This window comes from Lacerta agilis, chromosome 1, assembly GCF_009819535.1.
Source record: "Lacerta agilis isolate rLacAgi1 chromosome 1, rLacAgi1.pri, whole genome shotgun sequence".
NCBI lineage: Eukaryota > Metazoa > Chordata > Lepidosauria > Squamata > Lacertidae > Lacerta > Lacerta agilis.
Window position 1 is genome coordinate 78,990,879 of NC_046312.1, and position 12,693 is coordinate 79,003,571.

Genomic DNA, 12,693 nt, shown 5'->3' on the forward strand with positions numbered 1-12,693 from the left:
ACACACACACTATGCAAGATGCCATATTTTTAAAAATCACATCCAAAGTCAAAACCAGGAGTGAGATTGAAGACTGTATGAACCAAAAGCCACAGGAGCTTTTAATGGATTTCAGCATTTAGAGAGTTGAAGAGGGTATTTCCTTTGTCGAGGAGCAGCAGAGGGGTCCTGTTGCAGCTTGTCATGAACACTGAGGTTCCCTAACACCTCCCTGTGGTATTATCATCACCTCTGGGCTTTCGTACCCAAGCGACAAGTTCCAACTCGCCTGCCCCCAAGGAAATAAGTGAATGTACCGGTATTTCTGGGCCCGGCAAGAAGATTTATCAGCACAATTATATTGCTCTTAGAAAAGTGCCCCGTCCTTTCAGCCTGGAGAAAGGCACTGACTGATATATTTTGGTGGTGGTGGGGCCCTCCCCATCCTCTTTCACGTCCTGCATTCAAAACAGAAATCCAGATCGCAGAAATGACATCATGGCTGCCATTTTGTGGCTGTTGTTGCTGCTCTGGTGTACCCCACCACCAGCACTGGGTGTTGAGGACTGAGGGAGGTGAGAAGTTCACAATGCAAGATAACTTTAAATCCCAGTTCACACAATACTGGCCGAGTATGTGAATGGCACCTGCATCAAACACGCTATGTTAAATGTGGGGTTTCATTTAACGTGTCTGCGTTTTGAAAGGAAGGAAGAAGAAAGTTGCTGAAGGGTGTGTGTGGGGGGGGGAGATCAGGATCCGATTGCAGGAGCTTCATTTCTGAAGGAAATACGCCAAATCCTTGAAAAAGTGTAATTATTTTTGAGCCCACAATTTCTAGGAAGGCTTCTGTTCAAATTTCTAGACTGGTAAATGAATTCCAACCTCTTATGTGGCAAATAAATGTTTTCTATTTTGCAATAAGCTGTCATTTGCATACAAAGTCGCACAGAGCGGTGGCAGCGTGCAGCTGTTGCTGGTTGGAACTTGCCTGTCTGATCACTGGCTACCGCACTGCAAGTTATTCACTCATTTAATAAACACGGTTGCTGTATCGCGGCCTCACAAATCCAGGCAGCCTCATTTACATAGGATGTGATTTATTCATGATGAATAGCAACCTTATGGATGTGCACAGTGCACATGCTAAATTAGCATACTTCACTCGTGCTATTTCCAGCAGATGGTTTCCTCTCTGTACCAGCTGCAAACAAGGAGGAGTGAAGGCACATTCAGTGGAAGGACTTATCTGACCATTTCTCAATGTCAGGGGAGATAAAAAGCCCTGAGTTGAAGCGCAGAAATGCCTGCCCGCAACAGGATTGCCTCTTTTACCCGCTCTGTCATTACGTCTCCGTCTGTTAAAACACTGGCAACCTTATTCTCACAGTTAAAATGCAGAAGATGCCCATTATAGATAGAGGTTCAGTGCTGATTTAGCATGCTTCAGCTCATTGACTTTACAAGGTTGAATTGTCACCATTACATATTGTACAAACTGGAATATATACAAGTAGAGCCTGCAACAAAATGTTGCAGCACGGATGCTTCTTTTCCAGATATTTTATTCCATTGCCCATCTGTTTTCTGCCCCACCACCCAACAGTTAACATTCTGTGCCCACTGAGGAACCTACATAGCCCTCAATATTTTGTGTGTGTGTGTGTGTGTGTGTGTGTGTGTGTACAGTACATCTTCTATAAATTTTATTTCCTATTTGAGGTTTTTGAATAACCGTACGAATCAGCAACAGTACACTTATTCAAAGACAGGAGGCAACATATCTGTATATATATGCAGCTGCTCTTGTTTTGTTTCTTGGCGAGCTTCTCCATCAATGCAATTTGCCATGATTTGATGTATCAACAGTCCAAATCTGCCCTTTTCAAGTCTTTCTGGTAATGTGTCATTGCCACTCTTGCTGCTAATAGCTTATGACTCATTAAAGTTTTAAAATGTAACATGTTCATGTTCTTGAGCAAGGAGGGGTTCCCCCCCCCAATATGGGTACCAATTATTTTGTCCATTTCCAGAAAAATATAATATTCCAAAAAATTGCTACCTCACCACAGGTTCTCCAGCACCATGCTGGGAGCGTGGGATTGATGTATGCCATTTTCACAAGGGTTTTCCTGAGTCAGCGACATACAGACCAGCCCTGGGATATTTGCGATTGCTATTAGCTTATTAGCTTGAAGCTACCAACATGAGTCTGACCAAACTGTGGGAAGCAGTGGAAGACAGGAGTGCCTGGCGTGCTCTGGTCCATGGGGTCACGAAGAGTTGGACATGACTAAACGACTAAACAACAACATTAGCTTATAAGATGATACTGTGTGGCCCTCCAGATATCGCTGGCCTATACCTCCCATCATCCCCGACTATTGGTCATGCTGGCTGCAGCTGATGGGATGCAGGTTCCCCATCTCTTCTGTACTGTATGTGTCAAAAGTGGAAACAAAGGAGGGGGGGAATGCAAGCAAATGGAGACTGAGATCACAATCTGTTTTCTGTTCTGTGGCTTCAAATACAAGGAATTGTGGGAAAGTTAAATTCTTGGACACTGTGCATAGCTCAAACAGTTGCAGCACCATAGCCAGAGAAACATTTCCCCTTCACGGCTCAGAAGGATTCTCAGTTTGCAGTCCAGAGGTCATTTTTTCTCATCTTTAGCTGACCCTGCACTGCAAATGAGACATCTTTGCTTGCTCAAGTACTTTCAAGTTGTCCAAAGCAGGTTCAGAGGCAGCCCAAGACATTTTGCTGCCTGAGGCAAGGGCAGCAATTTCCTCCTCAGGAGGTCATAGTGCATAAGTAGCAAAGACAGGTCAAGTTATTTTTGACACCTGAGGCAAAGAAAACAAAACAAAATCTCCTAAGCATCTCTCCCGCCTCTTCTTGTAGGTGAAAAGACAACAAGAATTGTATTTTGCAGCCCTTTCCATAGGCATCTGTTTGGGCACTGTGAGGAAGCTGGCACACTAGTTAATGATCTTTCATTGCTAAACGGGGTACGTTGCCTTTGGGACACAGAAAGTGACCTGCAATTTTTGACATTTTATTATTGTCCGGTTTTGCAACTTTTTTGGGGGCATCAAAACTCTGCCAAATCCGTTTGACCTGAGACTGGTCTTACTCTGTGCCAAAAGCAGAGCACTGGCCCCATGGGCACTCATAAGACACTCATGAGAACATAACAGATATGCAGGATCAGGCTAAGTCCAGCACCCTGTTCTCAAAGTGACCAACCAGATGCCTATGGAAAGTCTGCAATCGGTACCTGAGTGCAACAGTAATCGCTACAGGTCTGATTCCCCAGCAACTGGAATATTCAGAGGCACACTGGTAGAACATACAGAGAGAACATAGCTGTCGTGGTTAGTAGCCCCTCTTCCCTATGATACATCACCTGTTTCACAGCTGAGCCCTGACATTCGAAACAGGTCAGCTTGCTAGATGCTTTGAGGGGTGACTGTAAAGTGGGCTGTACTGTACTGTCTTCCTGTCTAATAAGGCACCAGGCACAGCTATGTGTTTTTGAAATGGTACAATCAGCTTTGCACCCGATATGTAACAGTCTCAGTGCAGCAAGATGAGATAAGGGGGGGGGGGAGGCAAGGAGACACTCTAGAATTTGCAAGCAAACTGAACACAAGAGGACAGTGGCTGCGCAGGGAAGCAATTAGAGAGGGATCTGGAAAAGAGAGCAAGACTGAACACAGAGAGGATTAGAAAATAAGCATATTTTAAGATCAGAACATCCCAACCGCTGTCTTCCCAGAGCCTGTCCCTAGGGGATGGGCCATATGAGTGGCAGCAGGATATAGAGGATAGAAAGCTTTTTATCTGTGGGATGCTAGTTTAAACCCAACAAAGGCTAAATCAATATTTGAAGCCATTTGGATATTCAGCACATTTTGCTTGTTTGTTTGTTCTTGCCTCCGTTGCATTTAGAATCCATTTGAAAATGAAATTCACAAGGAGACTGTGACATTTGGCCTCAGCCAGATGTTTCCCAATAGCTATTTTTTTGAGTCTTATTAATTTGCTATTTTCGTATTATGGGATTGTCTCCTCGCCATCACAATTCACAAGTCAACCTTTTATTTGATGGATGAGTGAATAAATAAATAAGAAGTGTGGGGTGACACGAGACTCTAATGAGCTGAGCTTAAATATTTGACTAATCAAAGGATTGGTTTTGATTTATTCATTTATACATTAATTAATCCATTTATTAAAAACAAACAAACAAGCATCTGATTTGTTAAAGGTCTGCAGAGCATGCAAGATCAGTTAACATATTGTTAGCTGATTAACAAGTGGAAGCTTAAAAATCCAATCTACGAATGTGAAGACGCTGTAAAGCCAAGGTTGCGAAGTGAACAAAATCAGTTTCTATCTTGCAAACGACCTCCTGCGGCCTCATTATTAAAAGATGAATTGTTGATACAGCAGCGCCTTCATAGGATTAGGTATGGGAGTTCCAGCACTGGCATGAGGGCAAAACTGGTGCTGGGAGCTAAGATCTGAGCTCAGTTCCACCCCTCCACAAGCACCAGCAATACTTTGTCAGGAAACAGTAACCAACATTATTGTGGTGCATCATAGGTACAATTTATACAGTATGGCAGGGGTCCCCTGTGTGATGACCTCCAAATGTTGTTGGACACCAACTCCCACCATCCCTACCCATTGGTCATGCTAGCTGGGGCTGATGGGAGTTGGAGCCCAATGGGCCTCACATTGACTGCTCCTGCAGCAGGCAATCTGGTGTGCCAGTTGGGGTTGGGAAGTCTGGGTCTTCTGGCGCCTCATTTTTAAAAAATCAAAATAAAAAAGACTACTAGTGTTGTTGTTGTTGTTGTTATTATTATTATTATTATTATTATTATTATTATTATTATTATTATTATAAAAATAACCGCAAACTTGCCAAACTTCAATTTTAAATCCTCACTCCCCACCCTGGTAACCTGAAATATCCTCCTTATGCAGGATAAAAAAGAAAATGGCTACTGGATGTGGAGGCAGATTCAGTCCTATTAGGGTTAGCAGAACAGGGCAAGGCAAAGATCAGGAAATGGGTGGAGGCTGAAGAGCTTCCTGAACTTCTAATAAGCTATAGAGTCACAGATAACAGTAGTTTATGGGCCGAACTTGGTAGAAGGCCATTTCCTATGCTCCTAGTGTCTGCTTTCTCTTGCTGAGGTTATTCCTGTTCAAACCTGTGGGACTATTAAGCTTTAAAAGAGCAGCTCACCCCAAAAGCTATTTGCTGGTGCAGATGTGTAAGCAGTTGGGTTGCTGTATGGTTTTAATATGAATGGTGGGGAGGGTAGAGGGAGAGAAAAGCTCTGGACTGCTTTTTAATAAGCCCAGGGATGCTGCCCAGAGGTGCCACTGTGCAAATTGCTGTTTGTGGCATCACAGCTAAGGAGAGGCTTCTGCAGCAGGCTTCGAGCCAAATTCATATTTATAAAAGGCAAAAAGGCAGGGATGAGAAAATCGTTACATAACAATGAGGAGCAGGCACGAGAAACGAAACCGTTGAAAACTCTTTGCGTCTTCAGCTTACCCAGGAAGAGCAGAGAATTGTCTGAACTAATCTCTCATTAGGTCCTTAGAATACACAGCATCACCCAGAGGAAAGAGCTCGGTTTCTGGGCCAGGAGATTTACCAGCTGGCTGGTGTTACTAACTATATTCACTTTTGCAATTTGTGGATGTGAAGCAGGTTGGCTCAGCTGAATATTTCCTCTTAGCTCCCAGAGAATGGCAAAAATGCTTCCCCTCTGTGAAACTCCATCCCCTGCCCACCTGCACGTACACCCCTCTCTAATCCAGGCAAGCACACAAAAGGCTCCCGTGTAGGATTAAAAGACACAGCATCTCTGCCTTTGACTCTGTTTGGATCCCACATGCAGGGACTCTATAGATTTGGATGGCAAGAAATTGGGCATCCATATATTTACAGGACATTTCTACCTCAGAGGAGGCATCTGGAGAAGGCTTAAGTTGGCTGAGTGGGATATGCATTTCAATGGTCTAATGTGTGTCCCGCACAGCTCCACATTCAGATCCTGGGAATACTGGGCACACAAGTACCCAAGTGTTACCTGCTTTTAAGTCCCATTTAGCCAACTGCATGCTGTCTGTCCAGATTCATATTCTGGCTTCACACATGTATGCAGTAGTTTCAGGTATTTGAAGATTCTTGAGCAAAGGAATGCAGTCCCTTCCCTCCACCACCGCTGTCCATTCAGATGTCATTTCTCTGCATCTAAGCTGTACAGCCACCTACCTCCTCCTCATTTATGTTGCTGATTGCTCATTTATAAAGGACAAGCAAACAGGCAGAGCAGCAACAGGAGGGGGACCTGGAGGTTGGCAGTAGGCTCCAGCAAATGCTCACTCCTGATACTAGGCCTGTCTCCATGGTTCATGTACCACACCTTTTTTACTGCAGCATAGTGGGAGTTTAGAAAGCACAGCTATCCTGCTGCAGAGGCAATGTAGGGTTCCCACAGGAATTTATCTACGGCTGGCCACTGCCACTCTTAAGTGCAGATTTTCAATAAGCAGATTGATACCCTGATCCTAAGCCTATTACTCATAAATAAGAGAGCAGGGTTCAGATCCCCACTCAGTCATAAAGCACAGAGCAGACCATGTTTCCTTGAATAGTTAACTTCACTTGTGCCATGTGATTTATTGCTGACCTGCTCCTGATACCCACTCCCAACAAAGTCTCAAGGTATCAGCATCTGCCAACAATTTAGCGTAACAAAGACTGGAGTGGAGTCATCCGGGAGAATACTGGTAAAAATTGACTCGGGGACATGCAGAAAGAATTATTAGACACATTCACTAGAGCAGCCCCTATATTTTCAGCTACATTGCAGTTTGGTATGAACTGTGAAAATGCACGCCTCTGTGATAGAATAAGGTTGCAATACTATGCAAACTTAGAAGCAAGGGCCGTTGAACATGCATCAGAACAAGGGGTTTGATCACTAATCATGATCAGATCACAAGATAGCCCTGCAAACATACACATAGGTGCACCTATTTTTAAAATATTGACTAGTGACTGGGTCAAACCAAGAACAGTTCCAGCTCATACTTTAGACATTGCTGCTAAGAGATGCTTATAGTGGTCTATCTTAGGGATTGAGATTGGCAACTTTGAGGTCTTCCGCAGCAAACATGAAGTCTCTGAGCCCCGCTTCCCTAGTCACTGCTCCTCTTAGTCATGTGGCGGTAGGGGTGGTTAATGTTTTATTTCTTGAAGAGTAAGCCAAATGAAGGAGGCAGCTGAAAGAGTATTGCTCCTTCCCATGTCCTCTTTCAGTTCTATATGCATTTCAAGGCTAAGTTTAATTCTACTGGATCCAACTTTTACTCAGACCCCTTGGAAAAATGGTGGGGTGTGCCTCACTTCTCTTGCAATTTCTCTTGGAGGGGGGCAATCTGGGGGAGAGAAGCGACCAGAATGTGCTATTCAGAGAACATGCTAAAAAAAACAAACCCAAATGTGCCAATGGCCCTAAAGGGTTGCCAACCCCTGGCCTAACAAGTCACAAGCCTCTCATAGCAGATTCTGCATCACCTCTGCTTAAAAAAACAAAACAAAAACGAAAGGATGACTGGAAACACACACAATAAAAGCAAAGAGAAAATGATTAAATACGCTTTTATTTAGAAGAGTGTAAAAATACCCCATTTGTTTAAAAACTGGCAGTTTAAAAATATATATTGTCAACAGATATGTGGCTTATACCTTGAGTGAGTTATGCCTCCAAACCAAAACAAACAGAAAAAGTACTTGAGTCTGGGCTTGTGATTCCATTTGCTAGAGGTACAAATTCTGTCTAGAGGGAAGAGCTACAAACATTCACTTTTGTCTATGGCTTATTTCTGCCCAGAACAAAGCAGCTGAATGCTACTTGCCATTGGTTCTACATGAGTAGTTCTACATGAGTATATTTGGCTTATAAGGAGCTGGAAATGAAACACGCTTTCCCAGCACATGCATGCATGCACGCACACACACACACACACACACAGACACACACACACACACACTCAAAACAACATTGTGGTTTGTTCTGTTGCCATCACAATCATGACAATCAGCTTTAGCTTTCAAGAAGGCACTGGCCTTAACTGTCTGATATACATACTGGCATGCTGGTGGAACATACGAGACCAAGATTCTCAGAGCAATCCCTTCAACACCCCATTCTTCTATCCCAATATGCAGCACTATAGAGAAATTGATATTAAAAGTCATGATTGAGTGAATAGCACCCTCACTTCACCAGCAAGCTCATCATCCAAGAGGAAGATGAAAGGTAGAGATCTAGAAGGAGGAGGTATGAAAGAACCCAAAACAAAACACAAGACAGGGAAGTCAAGAGATGGAGAGAGCTTTTAACAGGTCACTGGAGTGACAATTGGTAAGATAGTATCCCAGAATCATTCATCTCCTATAGGGAAGTTCCATTAAGTATTTGCATGTTCTTGCTCAGCTATGAGTGAAAGACTCACAAGAGAGCATCAATAGTCTAGGAGGGAATCATGGAGTAAGTGAAGAAAGGAAGAAAACAGTTGCCTCTTATTGAAGGTACATGGAGATTATAAACTTCCCAGAACTTCATTCTTCATCCAGGTGCTTGGCAGAGCGCCTCTGCCTGCGCTGCAGCTCTGCCACTTGACACTTCAAGCTGCGCACTTCGGCTTCTAGTCGGGCCCCTGAGTGGTTCAAACCACACAGCCAACCAAGCAGGACATACAGCGTAAGTAACCCTGACAGAAGCATAGTTTGCACAGAACTATCAGGCACTGAGGTGACAATAAACGTAAAGCAGGCCCCAAAGACGACAAACTTGAGGCCCCACATGATGCGGCTCAAGATGGCGACCAACACACTCAACAGAAACGACAACACCCAATAACCAAGCAGAGCAGCCAGGCCCCAGAGCAGCGCTGTCTGCACCTGTTCAGGGTTTAGCTTCAGGAACTGAGTTGCACGCTCCCCTGGAACACAAAGGAGAAAGGGAAAAGTTTTTAAAAATCATTCAACCCAGTGTGGCACTACACCATTTCATGACTATGGCATCACTACATTCCAGAAGGAAGCATCCCTCCCACAATGCATCAGTACAGGCTCTGCTATTAGTCCTAAAATGCTGCTGATAATAATAATAATAATAATAATAATAATAATAATAATAATAATAATAATAATGGTTTGTTGGTTTTTGTATGGTTGCCGCCCATCTGACTGGGTTACCTCAGCTACTCTGGGTGCTTCCAACAAATTAAAACACAAAAAGACATCAAACATTAATTTTTTTTAATGTGGGAGTCCACGTTTTTGTCTCATTGAAAACAGCTGAAGTGTCAGCATCAAAGGGAGAAATTCCTCTGCCCAAGCAAACCAGTTCTTTCTGGGCATGGCACTGCTCAACTCAACTGTGCAGACAGAGACACAGGGCTGGCTCATACAACAAATTTGTATTTACCATTGCACATAGGCTTGACAGCATGTAATACACCTATTTGTCACAATAGGATACTGACAGACTACTCCTAAAATATATGATGTGGGAAATAGACTTGAGGCTTCAATTTGAGCACACTTGTAAATATTCTGCTTTGAACTCAGTGAAGCCTACCTCAAGAGTTCTGAAGCATAAAGTGGGGTGTGTGGGTGTTGTTGGAAGGATGAAAGACACCAAGATATAAATTTATAAGCACATTAGTTCTCAGAAAAAAATTGAACTGGGAAACTAGCTAATACCAGATCAAACTATTTAAAAGAAACTATGTGGCCCAAAATATGTTAAAATTAGACAATAAACGGCTTTTGAATAATATTTTCTGAACACTTTCTACAAAATCAATTTCACTTTTGGTGTTGTTGTCACCTTTGTCATTTTAAAAAGATCAGATTCAATTTGAAAGCTTTAACCCACTGACCCTGAAAATCAATTTTATACACACAGACGAAACACGGGGTTGGAATCTAATTAACCACTTCTGGATGCTTAAAGATTTGGATATGCCTAGAGGGATTTAAATCTGTACAACATTATCTGCCACAATCAAAAACACCATTTGGAAAGTCCCATCTAGTTCACAAGCAGGAAGTGTATGTCTAAGAAATGCAAACACCTCTTGGGCAAACATGACTCATGCTGCATCTCTGAGCCAAGACAACAGCAACAACAACAACAACAAAATAGGAAACAGTATGGGTTCCTATATGCCAATCCCAGCCCTGCTCCATCCCACCACCACCACCACCACTGACATAAGTTTAACATCACAAACCTATGCTTTATTTGCTTGGAAGACAGTCCCACTGAGTTGAGTAGGGCTGCAGCCTAGGTTGTTCCTGCTTTGAAGACAAATAAGCAAGAAGGGGGGACTAAATATGCGACATCCTTTGGATTCAGCTAAGTTTGTCACAGAGTAAACCCATTGAAATGAACGAACATGGTTAAGTTATGTTAATTAATTGTCTACTCTAGGTAAAATTTAGTTGAACACCACTACCCCATCTTCCATCCAACCAATCTCCTGGTCACTTACCAGCTATTCCAAAGGAAGTAAGGAGCTGCCCTGTAATTTGAGCCACAACAAATAATGCTGAAGAGATCCCAGAGGACAGCATCCAGACCAGGGAAGAGATATTCTGCAAGAAGAGAAGGTGCACACATGTGTGTTTTTCTATTCACTCCATTATCAACCGTCAGAATTCAAAAGGGCTGTCCACACAGTTAGAACCCATCTGCTTGGGTAAAGAAATGTAGCAACGGATAGCTCCCTCAGCTGCTGAAATGAGTGGGAATTAAATAAAGAGCTACAAGATGACATAAAACTGGTCAAAATCACTTTTGTCATAGGTTTAATTTAATCATGTAGAAAAAGCAGATGGTACAACTCTCCTTGGACTCATACCAACACAAAACAAAGCTAAAGGAATTTATGCTGGAAATGTTCCCTCCTGTTCTAAATCCCAACACAAAGTAAACTAGCATGTCAAGGCAAAACTCTGACTGGTTTCCCCACCACCACCACATAGCAAAGTGTTCAATCATGTAATCCCCAACTGCATTCTAAAGTGATTCAATCCAGAAAGAGCTGTTCACTGTGCTTTCCCCCCTAAACATTTAGTTTATTTGTCCACTGGTTAGCTACTTGCCACAGATACATGAAAACCACTAAAAACCACCATCACCATTTTATTGAATTTATATACCACCCTATACCCCCCAGGTATAGGGGCAGTTCACAGGCAGTTCACATGAACTTCTTTCTTACCTTATTCAATATTCTAAAGTTCTCTCGTCCAATCAAATCCTCCATTGTCTCGCTCACGGAATGACCCACTTGGGATAGAAAGTCCTGTTCGGCATACTTTGCTCGCTTTGACTGGGCATTGGTTATTCCCACATGAGTGAGCACAAGTAGTGCTACTACGGCGAAGATTGGTTTTAGCAGGGGCTGGAAGCAGCTCCGTAAGGCGAGGCCCCATCGAGTCATTGCTCCAGCTGTTGTCTTTGCAACCAACTTCTCTGCAAAATAGGAGAGATCCCTAAAGTCATGTTTATCTGGCACTGCAAGCAATCTAAGGAGTGACAAGGATGACATTTTAGCCATGAAAAATGTATGCCCCCTCTTCTCACTACAACACCTACTACATAAAGAGACATTAAGTAGAAAGGTGAGCAGAGCAGACTACTAAACTAGTTAAGATGAAACCACGAGTTCCATTGCCCCATGCCAGAGTCAAATGCAAGCAAAATGGATTCTGCATACAAAGGCAAACTTCATGCAAGAGGATGACCTGTACTAAGTACATTTTGCATGCAACAAGACAAACTGTGTTGAACAATAGCTGTAACTGGATGAAGCGCACACACCCTGTACAAGTACTAAGCCAGGGGTTGGGAACCCATGGCTCTCTGGATTAAGTTGAGCTCCAACTCCCATCAGCCCCAGGCTAATAGGCAGATCAAGCAGCTCTCTAATGAACTATAGAGACCATCGTATTCCTGTCTGCTCTGCAGTATTTTTCTAGCAACCTATGCACAGAGGGAAGCAGGGGATCTACAAAAAGTAAGGTGAGAATCTCTCTTGCAGGTGCAGGACTGACTGGGTCTGAAGTCACTAGGTGAAAAGTCTAAATAAAGGGCCACGACCCCACATCCCTCTCTCGTTTCTCTTACAGAGATACAACCTAACTCCGCGTCCCAAACACAATCCCCCCTCCCCTGTTTATCTCCCCACTTTTTGAAGCCCCTCCTTAGCCTGACTTATTCTCTCCCCCAGCACCTGTTTACAGAAGCGCGGGGAATCGCCTGCTCCCGCCTTGAAGTCGTTAATGGCACGAAGGAGCTCTCGCTCCTGGCTACTCCCGAGGGATCCGCGCTAAGATTCCCACCAGCAGCGCCGAACTGCGCCAGAGGGCGCACGCGCCGAACGGGGGCTGCTGATTGGCCGCCGCCGTCGAGGAGAAAAAGCAGAGCGGGTGCTGCTTACCTGGGTACTTGGCCTAGAGGGGAATTCCGGAGCGAGCAGCTTTATCGCACCCCCACTCTCTCTCCATTCAAAAATAGCTCCAAGCGCCGTTGCACTCTGGGAAATGCAGTCCAAAAGGCACGAGGAAGGCGCGCCACGCTCTATCCAGGGGCATGCCGG

At 43.8% G+C, this 12,693-nt stretch overlaps 1 protein-coding gene across 2 annotated transcripts; it reads right to left on the reverse strand.

The window, feature by feature from the left end:
- Window positions 1–8,395: 8,395 nt before the first annotated feature.
- TMEM109 (transmembrane protein 109) lies at window positions 8,396–12,633 on the reverse strand. Of its 2 annotated transcripts, none has more exons than XM_033157464.1 (4): window positions 12,535–12,633; window positions 11,314–11,567; window positions 10,582–10,684; window positions 8,396–9,021 (listed from the first exon to the last, which is right to left on the reverse strand). In XM_033157464.1, exons 2-4 carry the CDS (start codon window positions 11,533–11,535, stop codon window positions 8,639–8,641), a joined length of 708 nt encoding a protein of 235 aa, XP_033013355.1. In that variant the 5' UTR covers window positions 11,536–11,567; window positions 12,535–12,633; the 3' UTR covers window positions 8,396–8,638. The 2 variants fall into 2 exon arrangements, with proteins under 2 accessions (XP_033013355.1, XP_033013347.1); XM_033157456.1 differs by lacking the exon at window positions 12,535–12,633 and adding an exon at window positions 12,328–12,431.
- Window positions 12,634–12,693: the final 60 nt, after the last annotated feature.